The sequence below is a fragment of the Crocodylus siamensis genome, chromosome 2 (genome assembly GCF_052110815.1).
Source record: "Crocodylus siamensis isolate JL-2025a chromosome 2, ASM5211081v1, whole genome shotgun sequence".
NCBI lineage: Eukaryota > Metazoa > Chordata > Crocodylia > Crocodylidae > Crocodylus > Crocodylus siamensis.
The window spans coordinates 219,692,727-219,712,550 of NC_143396.1; the positions used below are offsets into that span (position 1 = coordinate 219,692,727).

Here is a 19,824-nt window from a genome sequence, read left to right on the forward strand (position 1 = left end):
AGCATTGAAAAAGAGTCCCAAGGCAGAAGAAACAAGAAACAGAACTGAACAAATAAGCCCTGCCCACCAGGAGAAGGGGAGGGGAAAGCAGATTAAAAGGAGAGAAGCAGCAGAAATGTGGAAGGGACAATCAGTGTGCCTGAAGACAGATAAATATATGTCAATGAAAACATGCATGGGAACTGAACTGTACAAACAGGATTGTGCTTCAAGCTACTGCTGATCTGAAGCAAAATTGCTCTGATAGCTGCTAATGCTGTAACAATCTAATAAAAAAAAATATGGCCATTGCTATGGAAAAAAAATTGATGAACCTCTGCTAATTTTTTGCCTTAACTCAGTCTGAGAGCCAAAAATGTCACCTTTTTGTTCCCCACTAAATATCATGCTGAGAAAATAAAAGCAAATCTACAATACAGGAAAGTTGTACTGACAAAAGCAAAGGATTCAGATTCCGTCCTACTCTGTCTGTCAGGCCTCAGTGGAACAGCATGAGATCAAATGTCAACAATATGGTGATGATACAGCTATATGGATCTGACAGTCTAGATCACAAGTAGGTAGCCAGCTGCCAGCATGTCTGGAAAGAATAAGGATTGGAGGAAGCAGTGGGCTTAAAACTAAAGCCAACATTGCATAAGGAAGTGCTCTGAAAACCTTGAGAGGATGGTCATGATTTTCTCAACCTAGTTAGCCTGGCACCTTAATCCAGCTCTATGTCTGGATAAATAGATACCTGCTACAACTTTTCCATTTCTAACTGGTAAACAAACTGAGCTCAAGTCCCCTCAGATAAGGCCACAGTGATCTTAGCCCAGTTATGGAATAATCAAGGTAATCTCAGTGCTTCCTATCCAGACCCGACTGACCAGGCTAGGTGTCATGTCTGTAAATGTTCATGGATTAGTAAGGCTAGAAGGGACCTCAAAAGATCTAGTCCAGTGGTTTTCAACCTTTTGACATTTGTAGACCCCTAAAAAAATTCCAGTAGAGGTGCAGACCCCTTTGGAAATTCTGAATGGAGGTGCAGACCCCTCTAAGCTGTAAGTGTGGGTACTTACATACTTTTGATCAATCATAGTAATCTCCGTGGACCCCTAGCACATGGCCTGCAGACCCCCAGATGTTTGAGGGCCACAGGTTAAAAACCACTGATCTAGTTCCACTGGGGATTGAACCCAAGACCTTGGTGTTAGGAGTGATTGCCAATTGTGACTCCTGTGAAATCCAGGCGGTCATAACCACAGTAGTAGATGATGACTGAAGCATATTTGTGTTTAAAGCAGGATCCGAATTTAGGTCCTAATTCACATCTCTAAAACACTTTAACACCTTCACAATAGCTATTTTCAGTTTGGGTTTTCCTAGCTTTTGCACATCTGGGTCTCAGTAGACACAGAAAATGATTCAGAACATGTGGTTCTAACACTGTCTTAGACAACAGTGCTCAAACTAACACGCTAGACCATGGAATAGGCAATAAACACTGTTTATCCACACAACAAATGCAAAGGGCAAAACAAAAGCAGCACTGCTAAATTTCTGAAACTGTCAACCCACATCTACATAACTGTTTGAGGGCAGAACTGAGATGCTTCTATGGCTACTTAGACTAGAGCAGTGGTTCTCAGCTTCATTACATTTGAGGCAACTCTTGGAAAATCCCTCTTAGCTTTCATTTGCTTTTTTGACTACAGGAGAAACAATAGCTAGTACAAGAGGACTGATATGCAACTAAATATCCCAACTATGTTTGTCATCCACATAGCAATTTCCATGCAAGGAAATTTTTGCACTTTAATTAAAAAACAATTAGGCAATTGCAACCTCAATATGAGCTTTTTAAATGTAAAGTCAAGCACTCAAATATTAATACCTGAATTAAAGTTACCGTGGCAACCTAAAGTCAATCCCCTCATGTGTTACAAATTATAATTCTGTTATTCAGTTGAATTAATATGTTGCTTACAAAGCATTTGAAATTTTTACCCATGTGCTGTTTAGGTTGTGGTGGTGGTAAGTTTTGGATGGAAAGCAATGACGTGGTAGAGCAAACTGTAATTTGATATACATAATCACCTGTTTTGTTGTAGCATCTTCTACTAAAGCTCTCTCACAGAAACGTGCTTAACAGAATGAGAACAATTTCTCCAAGTCAAATTATGTGATTTATACATATTTCAAGTGGCCAATTTTTTTTGGTGGCAACAGGATAAAAACCTTACAATTACTGTTAATTTCAGGCCAGTTTTCCCCTTTTTCAGATTTGTATTTCAACCCTTACTTGACTTCCATATGCTTGTTTAAACACAGTATTTTGTAACATCTTGGGCATCACCATACATCTCACAAACAGGGAAGAATTTGTGGGGAATGTACTAGTAGATGGCAACCTAGGCAGCAGCGACCAGAAGATGACTGAGCTCAGGATCCTAAAGAAAGGAAGGATAGAGAGCAGCAGAGTAAGGACCCTGTACTTTGACTTGCTCAGGGAACTCATGGGCAGGATCCCCTGGGAAGATAGTCTGAAGAGGAGAGGAGTCCAGGAGAGCTGGCTGTAGTTTAAAGAAGCCTTACTGAGAGTGCAGGAACAAACCATCCTGATGTACAGGAAGACTAGCAAGTATGGCAGAAGACCAGCTTGTCTTAGCAAGGAACTCTTCAGTAAACTAAATCACAAAAAGGTAGCTTATAAGAAGTGGAATCTTGGACAAACAACTAGGGAGGAGTATAAGAGTACTGCTCAAGCATGCAGGGGTGAAGTCAGGAAGGCCACAGCACAACTGGAGTTGCAGCTAGCAAGGACATGAAGGATAACAAGAAGGGTTTCTACAAGTATGTCAGTAACAAGAGGATTAGAGAAAGTGTGGGTCCCTTACTGAATGGGGGAGGCAACCTTGTGACAGAGGATGCAGAAAAGGCTGAAGTGCTTAGTGCCTTTTTCACCTCAGTCTTCACAGGCAAGGTCAGCTCCTGGACTAGTGCACCTGCCAGCACACAGTTTGGGGAGGTGAGCAGCCAAAAGTGGTGAAAGAACAGGTTAAGGACTATTTAGAAAAGATGGACATATACTAGTCCATGGGGCCAGATGCAATGCACCCAAAGGTGCTGAAGGAGTTGGCTGAAGTGATTGCAGAGCCAGTGGCCATCATCTCTGAAAACTCATGGTTATCAGGAGAGGTCCCAGATGATTGGAAAAGGGCAAACAATGCCCATATCTAAGAAAGGGGAAAAGGAAGCTCCAGGGAACTACAGACCAGTCAGCCTCATCTCAGTCCCTGGAAAAATCATGGAGCAGATCCTCAAGAAATCCATTTCTAAGCACGTGGAGGATAAGAAGGTGATTAGAAACAGTCATCATGGATTCACCGGGGGCAAGTCATGCCTGACCAACCTGACTGCCTTCTATGAGATGACTGGCTCTGTGGATGTGGGGGAAACCGGTGAATGTGGTATACCTTGATTTTAGCAAGCTAAGGAAGTATGGGCTGGATGAATGGACTGTAAGGTGGATAGAAAACTGGTTGGAGCATCAGGCTCAGCTGGTATCAAGTGGAGTGTCCCAGGGGTTGGTCCTGAGGCTGGTTTTGTTCAGTAGCTTCCACCTGGAAGATGGCATAGTGCACCCTCAGCAAGTCTGCAGATGACACCAAGCTGCGGGGAGTAGTAGATTTGCTGGAAGGTAGGGCTAGGATTCTAACTGGTAAACAAACTGAGCTCAAGTCCTTTCAAATAAGGCCACAGGTGATCTTTACCCTGACTATTCCATAGCTGGGCTCTCAGTGCTTCCTACCCAGACCTGATTGACCAAGTGCTCAAAGAGTGACCTAGACAAATTGAAGAACTGGGCCAAAAGAAATCTCATGAGGTTCAACAAGGAGAAGTGCAAAGTCTTGCACTTGGGATGTAACAATCCCATGCACTGGTATTAGACTGGGGACTGACTGGCTCCTTGAAGACAACTTTGTTTTATGCTTATTGTCACAGTATCTCAGGACTCTATCTCCTTCCATTTTTCAAATTCCCTATTCCGATCTTCACCCCAAGTCCACTTGGTGTCTGTGCCACAGGGCTTGAGGTTGCTTGTTTGAGCACTTAAGTTAGGTATGAATTTCTCTATACAGTTCAACAATCCATGGTTTATGGTCTCTGTTACTTGGGATCAGTATCTTGGCAATAGTGTGATCTCTCTGCTTCCCTTGTTCTGTTAAATGTTTCTCAAGCTACACTAGAAGCCAGTGGGTTTCTAGGAGCTTTATCTTAGGAAATCCTAAAGGAACTGAGATCCTGGTAACTTCAGGGCATGGGTATGCAAGAAGTTCACCATGATGAAAAAACGAGGGTATGGATTTATCATACACCTGCCTTCCTGTGGTAACTGTCCATGTACATTAGGGCTGTACAAGGTTTCGGACAGAGCTTTGGATCCAGAGAAGCTTTAGATGCTTTGGGGTCTGAAGCAGCACATCCGGGTCGAAGTGCTGGCCTTGTTAGGCTTCCCAAAGTGGTTCAGAGCTTCTGAAGAGCTTCAGAGCCACTTTGGAGATCCAGCCATAGGGTATAATGGGGAAGCAATAAAATATCTATAACTTCGTTGTTTTTTTGTCTGATTTGGATGAAATTTTCAGGAGTGGCAGACTCTGCAGAGAGGATGAAGCCTGCCACGTTCCAAGAAGATCAGTGCAGGGATTTTAGGGCAACTGTACCCCAAATTATTGAAAGCAAAACTCCTGTCACATCTGTGTGTTACAACACGGGGCGTCAAAACTGCAGGGCTGGTAGCTCTTACTGAGGCCACAGCGCCTGCCAAGTTTCAAGAAGATCGGTGCAGGGGTTTGGGGGGAACTGCCCCTCAAGCTGCGGACAAGCAAAACTTGTGTCATGGGTGTTTGTGAGACTGTGTCTGAACTGGGGCCAGGCCTGGAGACACTGCTTGCAGGCCTGGCTGCTAAGCTGCTGCCTTAGCAGTTACCAATCAATCAATCATGATTCACTCAGGGACCAGCTCAATACACAGGACCTAGCTACTACATAACGAGCATCAATTAGCACCTTCAAATCCAGGCTACAGAAAGGAAAGAATCAATACAGACAATCAACTGCCCCAAGATAGACGGTCTTGGCATGAGTTTTGTCTGTCAGCAGCTAGGGCTGCAGGGCCCCAGAACCCCGCTGCACCCATCTCCTCGACAGCTGGCAGGCATCGTGGCCACAGCAGGGGCTACCATCCCTGCAGCTGTCACCCTGCTGTGCCTGAACATGTGCAGTGTCACCCATGGCATGAGTTTTGCTTGTCCACATCTTGAGGTGCAGTTCCCCCCTAACCCCTGCACCGATCTTCTTGAAACTTGGCAGGAGTTGTGGCCTCAGTAAGAGCTACCAGCCCTGCAGTTTTGATGCCCCTGTGTTGTAACACACAGCCGTGACATGAGTTTGGCTTTCAAGAATGTGGGGTACACTTGCCTCCAAACCCCTGCACCAATCTTCCTGAAACTTGGCAGGTTTCATGCTCTCAGCAAAAGCTACCACCCCTGCAAGTTTCATCTAAAATCGGACAAAAGCCAACAAGGTTATAGATATTTCATTGATTCCCCATTATACTCTATGGCTGGATCTCCGAGGCAGCTCCGAAGCTTCAGAGCTGCTTTGGCCAGATCGAGGCAGAAACCCGGCCTGGAGCTCCGGATTGGATCACGGCCATCCGAAGCGGCCAGATCTGAAGCCGGATCAGATTGCTGCCGACTTGCACAGGCCTAATGTACGTGCTCTTACCTTGCGATAGATGAAAGTTAAACCACAGTAGCAGTTTTTTATGGAAGGCTAAGCTATCAGTTTAGCATTTATCTAACACAGGACAAATGCATGCACATGTACACTTGTATCAGAGCATCTAAGATACCGTAAAGCTCTGCCTTCTTTACCTCTTGGCAACCTGCCCATGAGTCCATGCTTTCAGTCTCTTTTCTCCACAGTATACTGTGACTACTGAGATCATGTAAACTTTTATCTACATTACAAAGTTCTATAAATACAAGATCAGCTAGGGAAATAAACAGATGACACCCTTAGCTAAAACAGGTAGGCTGAGAAAAGCTTCAGTGTAGATATAGTTACGTTAATGTAAGGAAGCTTCTGCTAGCAGAGCTTCTACTGCCTGGAATAGATGGTGCAACTCAGGCAGCAGAAAAATCTCCTTCCATTGGCAGAAATGCATCTATACCTAGGTCACTGTTTAAACTTTCCTGAGTTTTACAGTGAGGGGTGTGGAGGCAAACTGCCCCTATTTCCACTACTCTGCTGATTTGCCAAAGCTTGATTCTGCAGCATGGCCTAATTGCTTTACCAGGCCTTTCTGTTACAGAAGATGCTAATACAGCTTCTAAGTGATTCAGTGGAATTTGGTGCACTCTTTTTACACTCCGGTTTCTCTTACACTTTTAAACAAATGTTCAACAGCACTTCCTTTTTACACGTTTTAAAATTATAAAGCAAAAGGACAGAAGCTTTCTCGACTACCTTTTCCCTTAAACCTTCTTCCATTACTCATTTGCCACCCTGCAGACAGTTTCTAAACAAACGAATATGAATACAGCAGCCAGCAGTCAGAACTGAGTATGCTATGCATATTATACAACATCTTAATTGAGGCTGTGCTTTTATTTTTACATACTCTCAGAAGCATTGAATCAACATAATAGTTTTACTGAAAAATCCAACAATACACTAGACAAATTATTGATTTACTCATTTTTCTGACTAGATGAAAGAATACTTAAAGACACCCTGCAATTTTATTATGCCTCCTCTTTATTTTTCAGGTCTTGGTCCTATTACAAAGAATGTATGAATAGAAGGCAGAAACTCAGCACAGCTGAATATCAGAGCGGCATATAACACAATGCCATACAAAATCTTGCTTGCAAAATTGATTCAAATTGACTGCAAATTCAAGGGATTATGATCAAACAAGCAAGGTCATGAAGGAGTAGAGGCTTTTAGTGGGGTAAGAGACTGGAAGTAGGTCCTCCTATTTTTTTTTTAATCATTTTTAATAGTGATCTGGGAAAAGGGAAAAACATACTATGAAATTACCAGATTCTGCTTAAAGCCTCAAAAGTCAAAACACATTGATTTCATAGATTTCATAGACATTAGGGCTGGAAGGGACCTCAGGAGATCATCGAGTCCAGCCCCCTGCCCAAAGGGCAGGAAGTCAGCTGGGGTCATAGGATCCCAGCAAGATAAGCATCCAATTTACTCTTGAAGGTGTTCAATGTAGGTGCTTGAACCACCTCCACTGGCAGACTGTTCCAGACCTTGGGGGCTCGGACAGTAAAGAAATTCTTCCTTATGTCCAGCCTGAAACGGGCTTGCAGGAGTTTGTGACCGTTCGACCTCGTCATCCCTTGGGGCGCTCTGGTGAACAGACGTTCCCCCAGATCCTGGTGGTCACCCCGATAAACTTATACGTGGCCATCAGATCACCCCTGAGCCTGCGCTTTTCCAGGCTAAAGAGTCCCATGGCTCTCAGGCTGTCATCGTAAAATCTGTTTTCCTGACCTCTGATCATGCGCGTGGCTCTCCTCTGGACTCTCTCAAGCTTCTCCACATCCTTTTTGAATTGTGGAGCCCAAAACTGGACGCAGTACTCCAGCTGCGGCTTCACCAAGGCCGAGTACAAGGGGAGAATGACGTCCCGGGATTTGCTCGAGAAGCATCTACGGATGCACGCCAGCATTTTGGTCGCTTTACTAGCCGCAGCATCGCATTGCAGGCTCATGTTCATCTTGTGGTCAATGATGACTCCCAAGTCTTTTTCTTCTGTAGTGCTAACCAACGTAGCACGGCCGAGCCTATAAGGGTGCTGCAGGTTTTTCCTCGCAAGGTGGAGAACCTTGCATTTTTCGGTGTTAAACACCATCAGGTTCTCGTCTGCCCATTTGCTGAGCTTGTCCAGGTCAGCCTGGATCACCCGCTTATCTTCTGGCGTGGATGCTTTGCCCCAAAGTTTGGTGTCATCGGCGAACTTGGCCAGTCCACTCCTAACTCCAATGTCCACATCATTAATGAAGATGTTGAACAGTATGGGTCCCAGGACAGAGCCTTGAGGGACCCCACTGGTTACAGGGCACCATGATGAGTGATTGCCATCAATCACAACCCTCTGGGTCCGACCACGAAGCCAATTTCCCAGCCAGCGGATCGTGGTGGAGCCAAGGCCACAACTGGGCAGTTTGGCCAAGAGGTGATCATGGGATACCAGATCAAAAGCCTTTCTGAAGTCAAGATATATGACATCAATCTCTTCTCCCTTGTCCAGGTGATAGGTCACCTGGTCATAGAAGGAAATGAGATTGGTCAAACAAGACCTACCCGCAACAAACCCGTGCTGGCTGTCCCTTAGAATGTTAGCCTGGGCCAGTCCCTCAAGAATGGCCTCCTTAATAAACTTTTCTAAGATCTTCCCCCCCGGTTTGAAGTCAGGCTAATGGGCCTGTAGTTAGCCGGATCCACTCTTCTCCCTTTCTTGAAGATCGGCACCACATTGGCCTTCTTCCAGTCTTCGGGCACTACACCAGAGCGCCAGGAGTTTTCAAAGATCCGTGCCAGGGGCTGGGCTATGACGCTTGCCAGCTCCTTGAGTATCCTGGGGTGCAGGTTGTCAGGGCCAGCTGACTTGAAGGTATCCAGCTTCTCAAGGTGTTCCTTCACGAGGTCAGCATTGACGGAGGGTAGGGGATTCCCCTCACCCAGATTTCCCTGTCCCATGTGTGACTGATGAAAGACTGACGCAAAGTACCTATTTAATAGGTTGGCTTTTTCCTGGGCGTCAGTTGTCAGTTGCCCCATCTGGTTTAGCAGGGGTCCAACATTGCCCTTGCTTTTCCTCCGGCTCCCCACATATCTGAAAAAGGACTTTTTGTTGTCCTTGATGCCTGAAGCTAGTTGGAGTTCAGTTGCAGCCTTGGCTTTCCTGGTTTGGTCCCTGCAGGATCGGACCAGCGCGGAGTAATCCTCCTTGGAGGTGAATCCCGTCCTCCATCCTTTGTAGGCTTTCCTTTTTAGCCACAGTAGGTCCGCTAGGTCTCTGGAGAGCCAGGGGGGCTGCTGTGTCTTCTTGCTGCCTTTCCTCCGTGTTGGAATAGATTTAGCTTGTGCACTGAGGATCGCTTCCTTGAGAAGCAACCACTCTTCTTGAACTCCCATCTCCCTGGGGTCATGGTCCCTGACGGCCTGACCGACAAGCCTCTTGAGCTTGTCAAAGTCGGCTTTTCTGAAGTCAAGGACTTCTGTGTTGCTGACTGACTTGCCAGCTTTACGGCGGATGGTGAAGGTGATCAGCTCGTGGTCGCTGTCACCCAACTTCCCATCAATCACTAGGTCGCTGATTAGGTCATCCCCCGTAGCCAGTACCAGGTCAAGCAGCGCTTTGCCTCTCGTTGGCCCATAGACTTCTTGGGTCAGGTAGAGGTCATCCACGCACGAGAGAAAGCTTTGGTACAAGCTAACACAGAATTAAACCTCAAAAATATAGCTAGTTCAAAATCTAGATACCCAACTGGAGGGAGAAACCTCAGGAGGTCATGCAATACAAGAAAAAAAAAAAAAGAGAGAGATTGAAAAGAAAGAGTGGGCATATTGAATAGGGCTTCATAAGGCTGAGTGGCAAAAAACAGACAAAAAACACTGCTGTCAGTTTGACTGCATACACTGAATTCTCACGTTCCAGAGAAAGCAGGAAATATGCCCCTCTATAGAGGTCTGGTATGATCATAACTAGCACATTACACATATTTCAGCATATCCCAATAATGGAAAGAAATAGACACTCAAGAGAATTCAGAAGAGCAAGACAAAAAAGTAAGAAAGAGGCTGGAGGATTAAGGTATGAAGAAAAATAAAAGGAACAACAATTTATTGCTTCACTAAATGATGATTAAAAGCAGGACAGAATAAGTATCGACAACTATTTGAAGGGTGTAAATACTAAGAAGGGAGAGGATGTTTTAACTGCTTCAAGGGGATAATAAATAAGAATAATGAAAAAGAACTTGGAAGGAAAATTCAAACTGAAGATTTGGGAATATTTCTCCATAATTAAAAAGAGGTGGCCCTCAAACAGCCTCCCAAAGAAAGGTAAAACCTCTGATTTACTAGTGCTTTACAGTCAAACTGTATAGATGCTCCAAAACTATCCTGTCCTGACTTTTGATGGGAGCAAATGTGATTATGAGCCACTTGAACTTTTCCCATTTTTAACTTTTATGAACTAGTATAAGAGAGTGACTGGAAAGGGCGCACCTATATTTGATAGTGAAACTGATGCTGCTACATGTCATATCCATATTCAGGGTACTACGCCAGTGCATATTTGAAAAGGATGTAACCTCCTTGCACGCTCACTGAACTGTCTCTGATTTGTTTCTTAGGAGTGCCTGGCTGCATGCCCAATCCACATCAGTCCCTGGCTACCCTGTCATGCCACCAAAGCTTTTGCTTAGCTATCCAACTGCTGACAATGTATCTTGTTCTTCTTTTATCACAACGCTTTGCAGCTTTTGTTCTTTTGGAATAGAGAACATAAGTTTGTGATACTGTGTTGGGAAGTGTTTTGTGGCTAGTGGTGTGGCAAAGAGCAAGAAGGAGATGTTCTTGTGCACTCTTTTGGATTCAGTGGTTGAGACGGCAGCCTCTGAGGGCAGGAAAATGGACTCAAAGACCCCTGGTAGTCCCTTACAGTCCTATGCAGTCTGTTGGTTTTCCATCCTAATGTCTAAACTAAGAAAGATGACAGAATGGAACCAAAAAAAAAACAGTGTTGATGGGAGTCATCTGCTGTGGCTAGCTATGAATACAGTCATTGCTGATCTCATCTGGTCTGTTAATATTGAGTACCGAATGAAGGCAAGAATCTGCTCTGCCTCACCTGACTGCTAAACTGTATGCGAGCTTCATGGAGGTGTCCCCCTCTCTGTTTCATGACAGCAATATTTTGAAAACTGACTACAGAGCCAAGCAATTTATCATCCCCTGCAATTCCTACAAAAAGCAAGCCTTAGAGCAAGGATTGTCAACCCAGGGTACGCATACCCCCGGGGGTACTTGAGAAGGCCCTAGGGGGTACACACAGGCAGTTAGGGACAGAGCGCAACCACGCATCATTCCACACACACTGCCTGCCCGGCCGGATGCAGGGGAAGCTCATACACAGCAGCTGCTGCCAGTCCATGTTTGGCCACGTGCCACTCCTCCCACATCCGACTGCCAGGGGTATATTGATCCAAAAAGGTTGAAAACCCCTGCCTTAGAGCTTTCATGCTGGGAAAGCTCTCCAAAAAATATCAGAAAAGGCTTTAAGAAGGGGGGGGGGGTATCATTCAGAGAAACAAATTATTTACAGGTGTCTGTTGAGATGAAAGGTATTGTACAGTGTCAAGCTTCCACCAGTCAGAATGAGATGATTTAAAAGAAAAACCCCACAGAAAACAAAAAGTCCTGGTCTTAAACTCCTGACAGAACAGAATATTCAATGATGATTCACCCAACTTATGGAGCATCACATCCAGATTTCCCCTCCAATAGATGAATAATTTTGCTTCCTCAGCATTTTTTCTGCAGTTTTAGTTGGCCATGATTTTCATCCTCACTTACCATCCAAAACTTGTGTACTGTTGCTGTTGAGCTACTGTCTTAGTGCTGAAGGGATTACATTACAGAGCTGATAGAAGTGATCTGTGTATATTTCGTTTAGTTTGCCCATTGCTTTGGGAGAAGATAAAGGGGTTATGCAAATGACATGTACTGAGGCTGACAGCCTGGTTCTTCCACAGAGCAGCACAGGAAACCTACTCCCACACCAAAAGGTAATACCCCATTCACAGCCTTAGCATTTCTGTTAAACTAACTAGAAGATAGCCACTTGGGGGAGAAAAGCAACAAAAGTGCAATTATTTTGTATAAGCGTTTCTGATGAGATAAGCACAGCCTCTGATGAGATGAGGCACAGAACAAGGCTTTGGGCCTTCCCCAAATCACGAGAAGCTCCTCTCTGTGTCAGGCACTCTTAAAAAAGTATCATTTAATAAGACCAATACCCCACCCAGCATCCTAGCAAAAGTGGGTGTGTCATTGCCCAGCAGAGTGCCTACCAGGTACTGCTCCCTGGCAAAGGTAACATTCAACTACGGGATACCCCTAGTAAAAGGCAGGTTACAAACATAAAACTACAAGACTCCTATTAGAATCTAAATCTCAGTACACTTTCAGAGAATAGGCCTTCATATGACAAGTGTAGCAACTGCTTATGGCATGCAGTTGCTTAGAAGAAATCTGTGGCTCAGTGCTGAAGTGGCTCAGTGCTGAAGTGGTAGCAAATTATTATTCAATTACTTTATTGAGTAACTAAATAATAAAACCCTTTTGGTACCATAAGTCAGCCACCTCAGCACTGAGCAACAGAGCCAGCTAGTAAGACTTTCAGTGTAATGAAATGCTGTGGAAGCAGAGGAATACTCACCCTCATGGAAGTTTCTCCACCATGTGGCTGCTGCAGTCTGAAGACTTGAGCCACCATGTGTTCTGTGGAAGGGTGCAGCAGGATGCGTCGGGAGGCCAGCCCGACCATCACATACCTGCCCATTGGAGACAGACTCACAGAAATGGCATTGGGACCTGGGGAAAGAACATAACAGGTTACATCTGAGGAACTGCACAGCCCCTTGCTCATCTACTTCCCTGCTGAACTGTTCCTTCCCCACACCTGTCACAGGCTATTTCTTCAGTGTTCACTGTACAAAAATTTAGGAAAAGCCCTGCCACTACCCGATAAGACTCAGCAAAGAGTATTCATATGGCAATGCCCCCCCCTTAGCCATTCCAGTAACTGGTGGAACCTCTTCATAGCAGCACCTTTATATACGAGAACTGTGTTCAACAAACTAGGCCTCCAGCAATTCAAGCATCTCCGCTGCAACGTAATTTCTGTCTGATCAAAATGCGAGCAACAGGATGATCTTTGCAGCAGTGACATGTTACATCACTGTGACCTTCAAATCAATGTATTTTGATGCATTCCAACCATCCTCTTGATGATTGCTTACCAAATCGCTTTGTATAGAGCATCTCGCCCAGGTTGTGGGGTGCCAGAGAATACACAGCCAGTATTCCTTCATCAGGAAAGCCCCGCTGACTACTGGGAATGAAGGCTGCCAGGAGCTGCCCATCTGCAGAGATATCACAGCTGGCATCATTGTAAATCTTGCAGTTCTGAACAAGCACATTTACAGAGGCTGCAAAGAAAGAAAAGAACAAGGGTTAAAGGAGTAAAGATGGTAGCAGAGAAGAAGACGAGCTCAAGTCTAGAACCAGAGAAAGTATATTGTATACAGAAGGGGCTACAGATATCCCCCCCCCTTGCAAAATAAAGGTTATAAAGTGTTAAGAATGATGCTCAAGAACAACCTATTCCTAAATGGAGATCAGGTTTTTTTGATGGGCCTGGGATTAGATCACTGGTTCTCAACTGGGGTACCCTTATGGGTGTCACAGCAGCAGTAGCCAGGTAATATCCACCCCATTTATTCTCCTGGCATTACGGCTCTCTAAACAGCTTAAAGAGGGAGAAAAGCTGCCAGATATTGTGCAGTGCTTCCTGGTCTGAAGCCCCCTACGTTCCTTCTGGAAACAGGTGCAGGTGTAACTGTCCCACCCACTGGCTTCTAGGAAGAATGCAGGGAGCATCAGATCAGGAAGGGTTACACAGCATGAGGCAGCTCCTGCTTGCTTTAGGCTGATTAGAGAACCCTAATGCACAGGGGGTACATGAACATGGCATAGCTCTTTGTGGGCTGGCCATAACAGCAGGCACATGGGGCAATTTCATCTGGAGGCAGCAGAACCCAGCTGAGAAGCACTGAGATAAACTGAGCCAGTGACAGGTGTGGTTCTCAGCCTGGGGTGCTGCCACATTCAAAAAAACAGTGATGGTGTTCCCTGATCCCGAAAAGGTAAAGAACCACTGGATTAGATCCACTCCCCTTCTCAAAATCGTCAACTATAAACCTGAGACCTAAAGACAATTACATCCAACATGTTTTTCAGACTGAGATTATACCTTGCTAAGGTTGGCATGCTTTAGAACAGGAGTTACCAACTCTAGCCTCTTTGGGCACCTTTAATCCAAGGCATACTAGCTGTTTATATGGTTCTGGCTCTTCCTTGTGTCAGTCTACTAAATGGATTATAAGATACTTACTGCCTTTAGCTACTCTCCTGATATTTACTTTTCCACATCAGTAACTGTGGTAGCTGCCACAACAGTGTTTTGTGTTTATGAATGGAACAGAAGTAGGGGGCCCAGGTAATGGCAAATTCTGAAAAGGGATCTCAGTGAGAATCTCCACATTAACCTGCATCCCATGCTGAATACATGAGAAACTTTGGCTTTGGATATTAAAATGCACACAATCAAATTAAACAGCCAGACAAAAAGTGAGACGTCCTCAATCTCAAAATTCAGCACGGGTGCCACTAACAGCTGGTAAACCTGTCTAATCTCCACATTCCATACAGACCTGCCAGCCCCTAAGCTATGTTCCCTTTATCTTCAATAAATGAGAGATAAAATGCACTCTGTCCTCCAGGTGGGGAAAAAAAACCCACTTACATTTGACAGCAGCATTCCAAATCTACCCTAGAAACGGCTGGCCAGAAAGGGCAATTTTCACTGGCAAAGTACTCTCCTCTGATCAGCCCTAATACTTCATCTTTGGTCCACTAATTAATTATTCCAAGATATAAAATAAGTGAGAAGAGGAGATGTACTATATGATGCTGTATTTAAGAAACAATGCGATTATTAACAAGGCAACACAAGGCTGGGAGCCAGGAGGCCTGAGTTTTACTCCCACTTTTGCCACGGATCTGGCACGTGACTATGCCAGTCATTTCTCTTCTCCGAGCCTCCGTACCTCCGGCCACGTGCATCTCTCAGGGACTTGGTTAAATTTTTCCATGAAATTTAAAACTGTAGCAGTTTAGAACTTAGAGGGCTTAACTGCAAAATATGCTCAACAGAGTTAAGGGTGGAACTCCACAGGCTCTTTATAAAAATAAAGAAAATGAAGGGTGTGGACACAGGAACAATTCACCACTGGGCTGAAGGGAACAGGGCTTCACCAGCTGCTTTGCAACAATTGCTTAGTGTAGGAGGGTTAAGCTACTGTGGTTATTTTCCATTTCTCAGGGTGTAAGAGCATGCAACAGACAGTTACTGTGCAGCAGCAGATGCAAAGGCTTCACCCTGCTTTGACATGGTAGTAAATTCTATGTCCATACCTGAAAACTTCATTTTCCAGAACTTGTAACATCTAGATTACAGGATTTTTTCAATCTATTAATTTTAAATAGCAGGAAGTAGAACTGTTTGGAGACCATGCAGCTGAACACCTTGTCTTATGCACATTAGCTTCAGGGTCCTATGGAGCTCTGCCAAAACTCAAAGTACACAGAAGCCTTTCTTGCCTTAACAGGCCTTCAAGCGATCACAAATGTGGCTATCACCAAATATACTGAATATATCAAACACTTCCAAAGCTGAACACCTTGTGAGTTTATTAAAAAAAGAAGTCTGCTGGGTATGGTTGGCGTAACTTTCCAAAGGACCCAACTCAAAAATCAACCCAAATGAAATGCAGTGGTACGAAGTGCAGTTTTGCACTTCAGGACTCATAAGAATATCTGCAATAACCTGGGAGCTTGTTAGTGGGCAATGACAGAAGTAGAAAAAGACCTGGAGGTTATAAGTTGATCACAGATGAATATGAGCTACAAACATGATGGAACAGCGAAAGGAACCAAAGTCCTATGGAGCCTCAGGTGAAATAGTTTCTAGTAGGACAGGGGAGCAGTAATAAAGTATTTACTCAAATATACAATGGCCCTGATTATAAGATGACCCCCCCGCCCCGTAATTAGATTGTATATGTGGAACATTTATACATTTGTTGTAATTTGTCAGGTACAGAATCTAATTATTGAAGGTTTCCCTTGAATTTGTCCCTTTCTCACTCCTACAACGGGAAAAATAAATTGGGGGGGGTGGGGGTCAGATAACCCCTTTACCCTCTGCTTCTCCAAACGTCTTTCCCTGACAGCCCCTTCCCCCTCTTCTCACTGTCAAATTCTGCTCTCCCTGAGCAGGTAAGCAAGGCACAACAAAGGAGTAGTCACAAAGCAAAAGCATTCATGGGAAGAGGCAATGGTGTATTTTGGGAGACAGGTAAAACCATAATTACACAGAAACCCACTCCAATTATTCACCAGCTACTGAAGAGAGATGATTAAAGCCAAACTATTTCTGAGCCCCAAAGAAATAACTATCCCATGTCTAAATTATTTCTGCTGCACAGTATGGGTGTAATTCTTTGTTCTACATCTCAAACAACTGTGCCCCATAACCTTGTGTCTCCAGATCAGGATATTATCTCATCTCCCCAGTGCTCGCACCACTGTCACCCAGTGTTCAAAGGGCAAATAAGACAGTGGAGCTTGGGACCTGTCATACCAGATCATAGCAAGAGGCCTGTGTGTCCATTCTCTAGTTCTTGACATTAGCTGCTACATGGTCCTTCAGGAAGAAGTGCAAGGAACACCCCAGTAGGCACTTACAGAATAATCTGTGAAAAGGGAAAGTTTCTTCCTAATCTTCATAAATTAAAGAGATCGCCTTCTGGAAAGCACACATCTCTTCCTAACTTTTGACTATTTAGTTTCTTCATAATGTGTCCCATATTTTGTTGTTTTCTTATCCATAGAAATATCCAGTCTTTTCAGCATCCACTTCTACCATATTCACTGTTACCCTGTAGAAGTAAATTGCACAGTATATATATAAAAATTAAAAATTTTAAATCCTCAGGCTTAAAATTCTTGCCTTTCAATGTTATTGAATGTCCTTCTGCTCTCACATTATAAAATAGGAGAAATTACCCTGATTACCTTTTCTCTACCATTTATAATTGTATGTACCTGTAATATGGTCTATGCATCTCCTCTCCAAGAAAAACAGTCACAATCTTTTCGCTCTCTAATCATTTTCCTTATATATCTATGAATACTTCTATTCCTGTTGTATCCTGTCTGAGGTAGGGTGACCCAAGAGAAACAATTCATGCGAGATGGCATTTATCAAACAGCATATTTTTCAACGTCATTTCTTTTCTGTAACTGTGCAAACTAACATCTTATTCAACTGCACTGCTATACTCCAAATATAGGTCTTCATTTAGCTGTCCCCAATGGCACCCAAAGGATTGTGATGTTCTTTTTTAAGTTTGCTGCATATGGTGAAGCCCTCTCAGCAACACAGACTGCAAGCTCCATCACCAGAAGTGAGATATCTACCCCCTGATGCGTGTTTAGATAAAACGTAATAAATCACAGATGTCAGATGTAGTATAAGAAAAGTGTCCTTTATTTCAATCCTTTTGGATTTTATTCATGCTGACATTGTGAAGGTGCTTTTTGCTTTCCTCATTTACAAAGAATAAGGGTAGATGTAGCAATGATACTCAACATGAGGGATCCTAAAGTGAATGGAAACTTTCTTCACTGGAAAGAGGTACAGATCTCAGCACACCCTGGAAGATGATAGATATTGGTACCTACTCATAGGTAAGGGGATTTCAGAAACATTTAGGTCAAGGTAGGCAGAGATCTGTTTCCCTCAGAAGTTTCTATGAAGTTAACTCCTTGGAGTCTGGGGCCTGCTTTATGGGAATACAGCCAACACAGAAGATTTCAGGGAAAGTCTGCTAGTTCAGAAAAATCATTTGAGACTAGGCTGCCCTTTCATCTCCTGTTTTCTTTTGCACTGCTAATGGAGTCACCGAGTTGACAGGACAGAGCAAACAAAATATCACAGAACAAATTAATCAAGCTGGTTTGCCAACTCTAAGTGCTTACACCTATCACATTAATTATGCTTAAAACTGATGAAGGTCCAGAACACCAGCAAGAACAACACTGCGTTTGCTAAAGGTAACTCCAAAAACAATGGTAGCTATAATACCCTACCCATTCCCATCTGCTCTGAAGGCTGATGGGCTTCAGTATACTGATATAATTGTTTATTCAAATTCCTTTTGCAGCAGGGGAGAGGGATTTATAAATCAGAGGTTATTGACCGTCTCCTTCCTGACCCATGTTACAGATGAAGATGTATTTATGGCTTGTGGTTAAGTGAGGTAAAAGAAGCCCAGTTTACCCAAAGCTGCTGGAAATCAAAATGCTATGCAATCGGCAGCCCAAGAAGACACAGTATCTCCAAGAGGGACATGCACAAACAATTAAGTTCCACCTACCTTAGTTTCTCATTTGGAAGGGGGCATTTTAAAACATCATGCATCAAATTTTATCCATTTATTTACTGGATATGGCTAACTTGTTGCTAAGAAATATTAACTAGCAACATCCAAAGAACATGAAATAAACAACAAAAATTAGCTCTGCTTTTGCTGAGAAAAGTTCCCTAGCCCACTGTTAACACAATTAATGGTTATGGTGCAGTCACAAGGAAGTCAGTCATTAAAATGAAAGGTGAGAGGGGGGATTTCTGAGTTTATTTGTAAAACAGAAAAAAAAAAAAAAAAAAGATACCAACGAGAAAGACAGGTGCTTTTTTCAGTTTTTATCCCCAGGGACTATTGACTGTCCTTCTTTTTAAAAGTTTAGGGTACTCCCCTCCCTCCAACACCTGGAGCAAATTCACATTTCATAGGATCCTGCTGCTGAGATGACTTTTGAATCACTTAATCTGAGAGTAGGGCTCGTTTCTCTAACACAGGCTTGTCCAACATGCAGCCTGCAGGCTGCCATGCAGCCCGCCAAGCCATTTTATCTGGCCACGGAGCCACCACCACTGCAGCAGAGCATGGAGCTGCTGCCGCGGAGCACACAGCCACAGCGGAGCTGCCTCCGCTGCTGCAGAGTGCAGAGCTGCCGCCAAGCGCAGAGCTGCTGCCGAGCGCAGAGCCGTGATGGCGGCAGCAAGGCGAGGCAGGCAGGGCCGGCCTGCGGCCCCAGCCAACAGCGAGGGGAAGGGAGCTGCTTACCCTTACGGGGCTGGGCACATCAGTGAGCCAGGTCCTGCCACCGCTGCCCCGAGGGCTGCGCGGCATGGGGCTGCCCCAGCCGTGCCTGATTAGACGACCTGGGGACAGCACGTTCAACTTCTTCTCTGGCTCCGCACCTTGCCATGGCACATGGCCGGGGGGCTGCAGCATGGCCCGCACCCTGCCCACATGCGTGGTGGACAGAGGCACGAGGTAAGTTCCCACGCGGAGTTGGGGAAGCCTTGGGGCCGGGCCAGGGCAACAGGGCACGCGGTTGTGGAGCCAGGCTGGGAGGGAGGCAGGAGGAGCCTGGCACAGAGGCGTTCTACGTCCAGCCGCCTCCTTGGCAGTTCAAGTTCTGCTAATGTAGCCTGCATGGCTGAGGATGGGGGGTCTGCATGCTGCTGGAGCAGCCCGTGCAGTGAGGGGGTCCTAGGGGCCCACCCCCACAGCATGCAGCCTGTACAACACATGCTGGTGTCATCTGGGGCCTGCAGTCTCACCACATCTGAACAGCCCTGGATACCACTTCCTGTGAGACCAGGACTGAAGAAACAGTCAAAGCTGTTGGCTATGTACAGATGAAAATCTGGAAATGGGGGTACACAGTGAAATCTCCTAGCTGGCAGATGATACCAAGTTATTCTGGGTAGTCAAATCCCAAGCTGACAGAGAGAAGCTGCAGAAAGACCTCACCTAGGTAAATAGGTGG

The 19,824-nt window shown here is 44.7% G+C and overlaps 1 protein-coding gene across 6 annotated transcripts in view; it reads right to left on the reverse strand.

Moving 5' to 3' along the window:
* The window catches only part of AMBRA1 (autophagy and beclin 1 regulator 1), a 196,729-nt gene that overhangs the window by 47,410 nt on the left and 129,495 nt on the right, over window positions 1-19,824 (reverse strand). For all 6 annotated transcript variants that reach the window (XM_090033050.1, XM_090033054.1, XM_090033052.1 and 3 more), the window contains 2 exons: window positions 13,101-13,289; window positions 12,518-12,672 (listed from right to left, as the gene is read on the reverse strand). In XM_090033050.1, coding sequence (XP_089889176.1) covers window positions 12,518-12,672; window positions 13,101-13,289 — 344 coding nt within the window. The remainder of the gene's footprint in view (window positions 1-12,517; window positions 12,673-13,100; window positions 13,290-19,824) is intronic.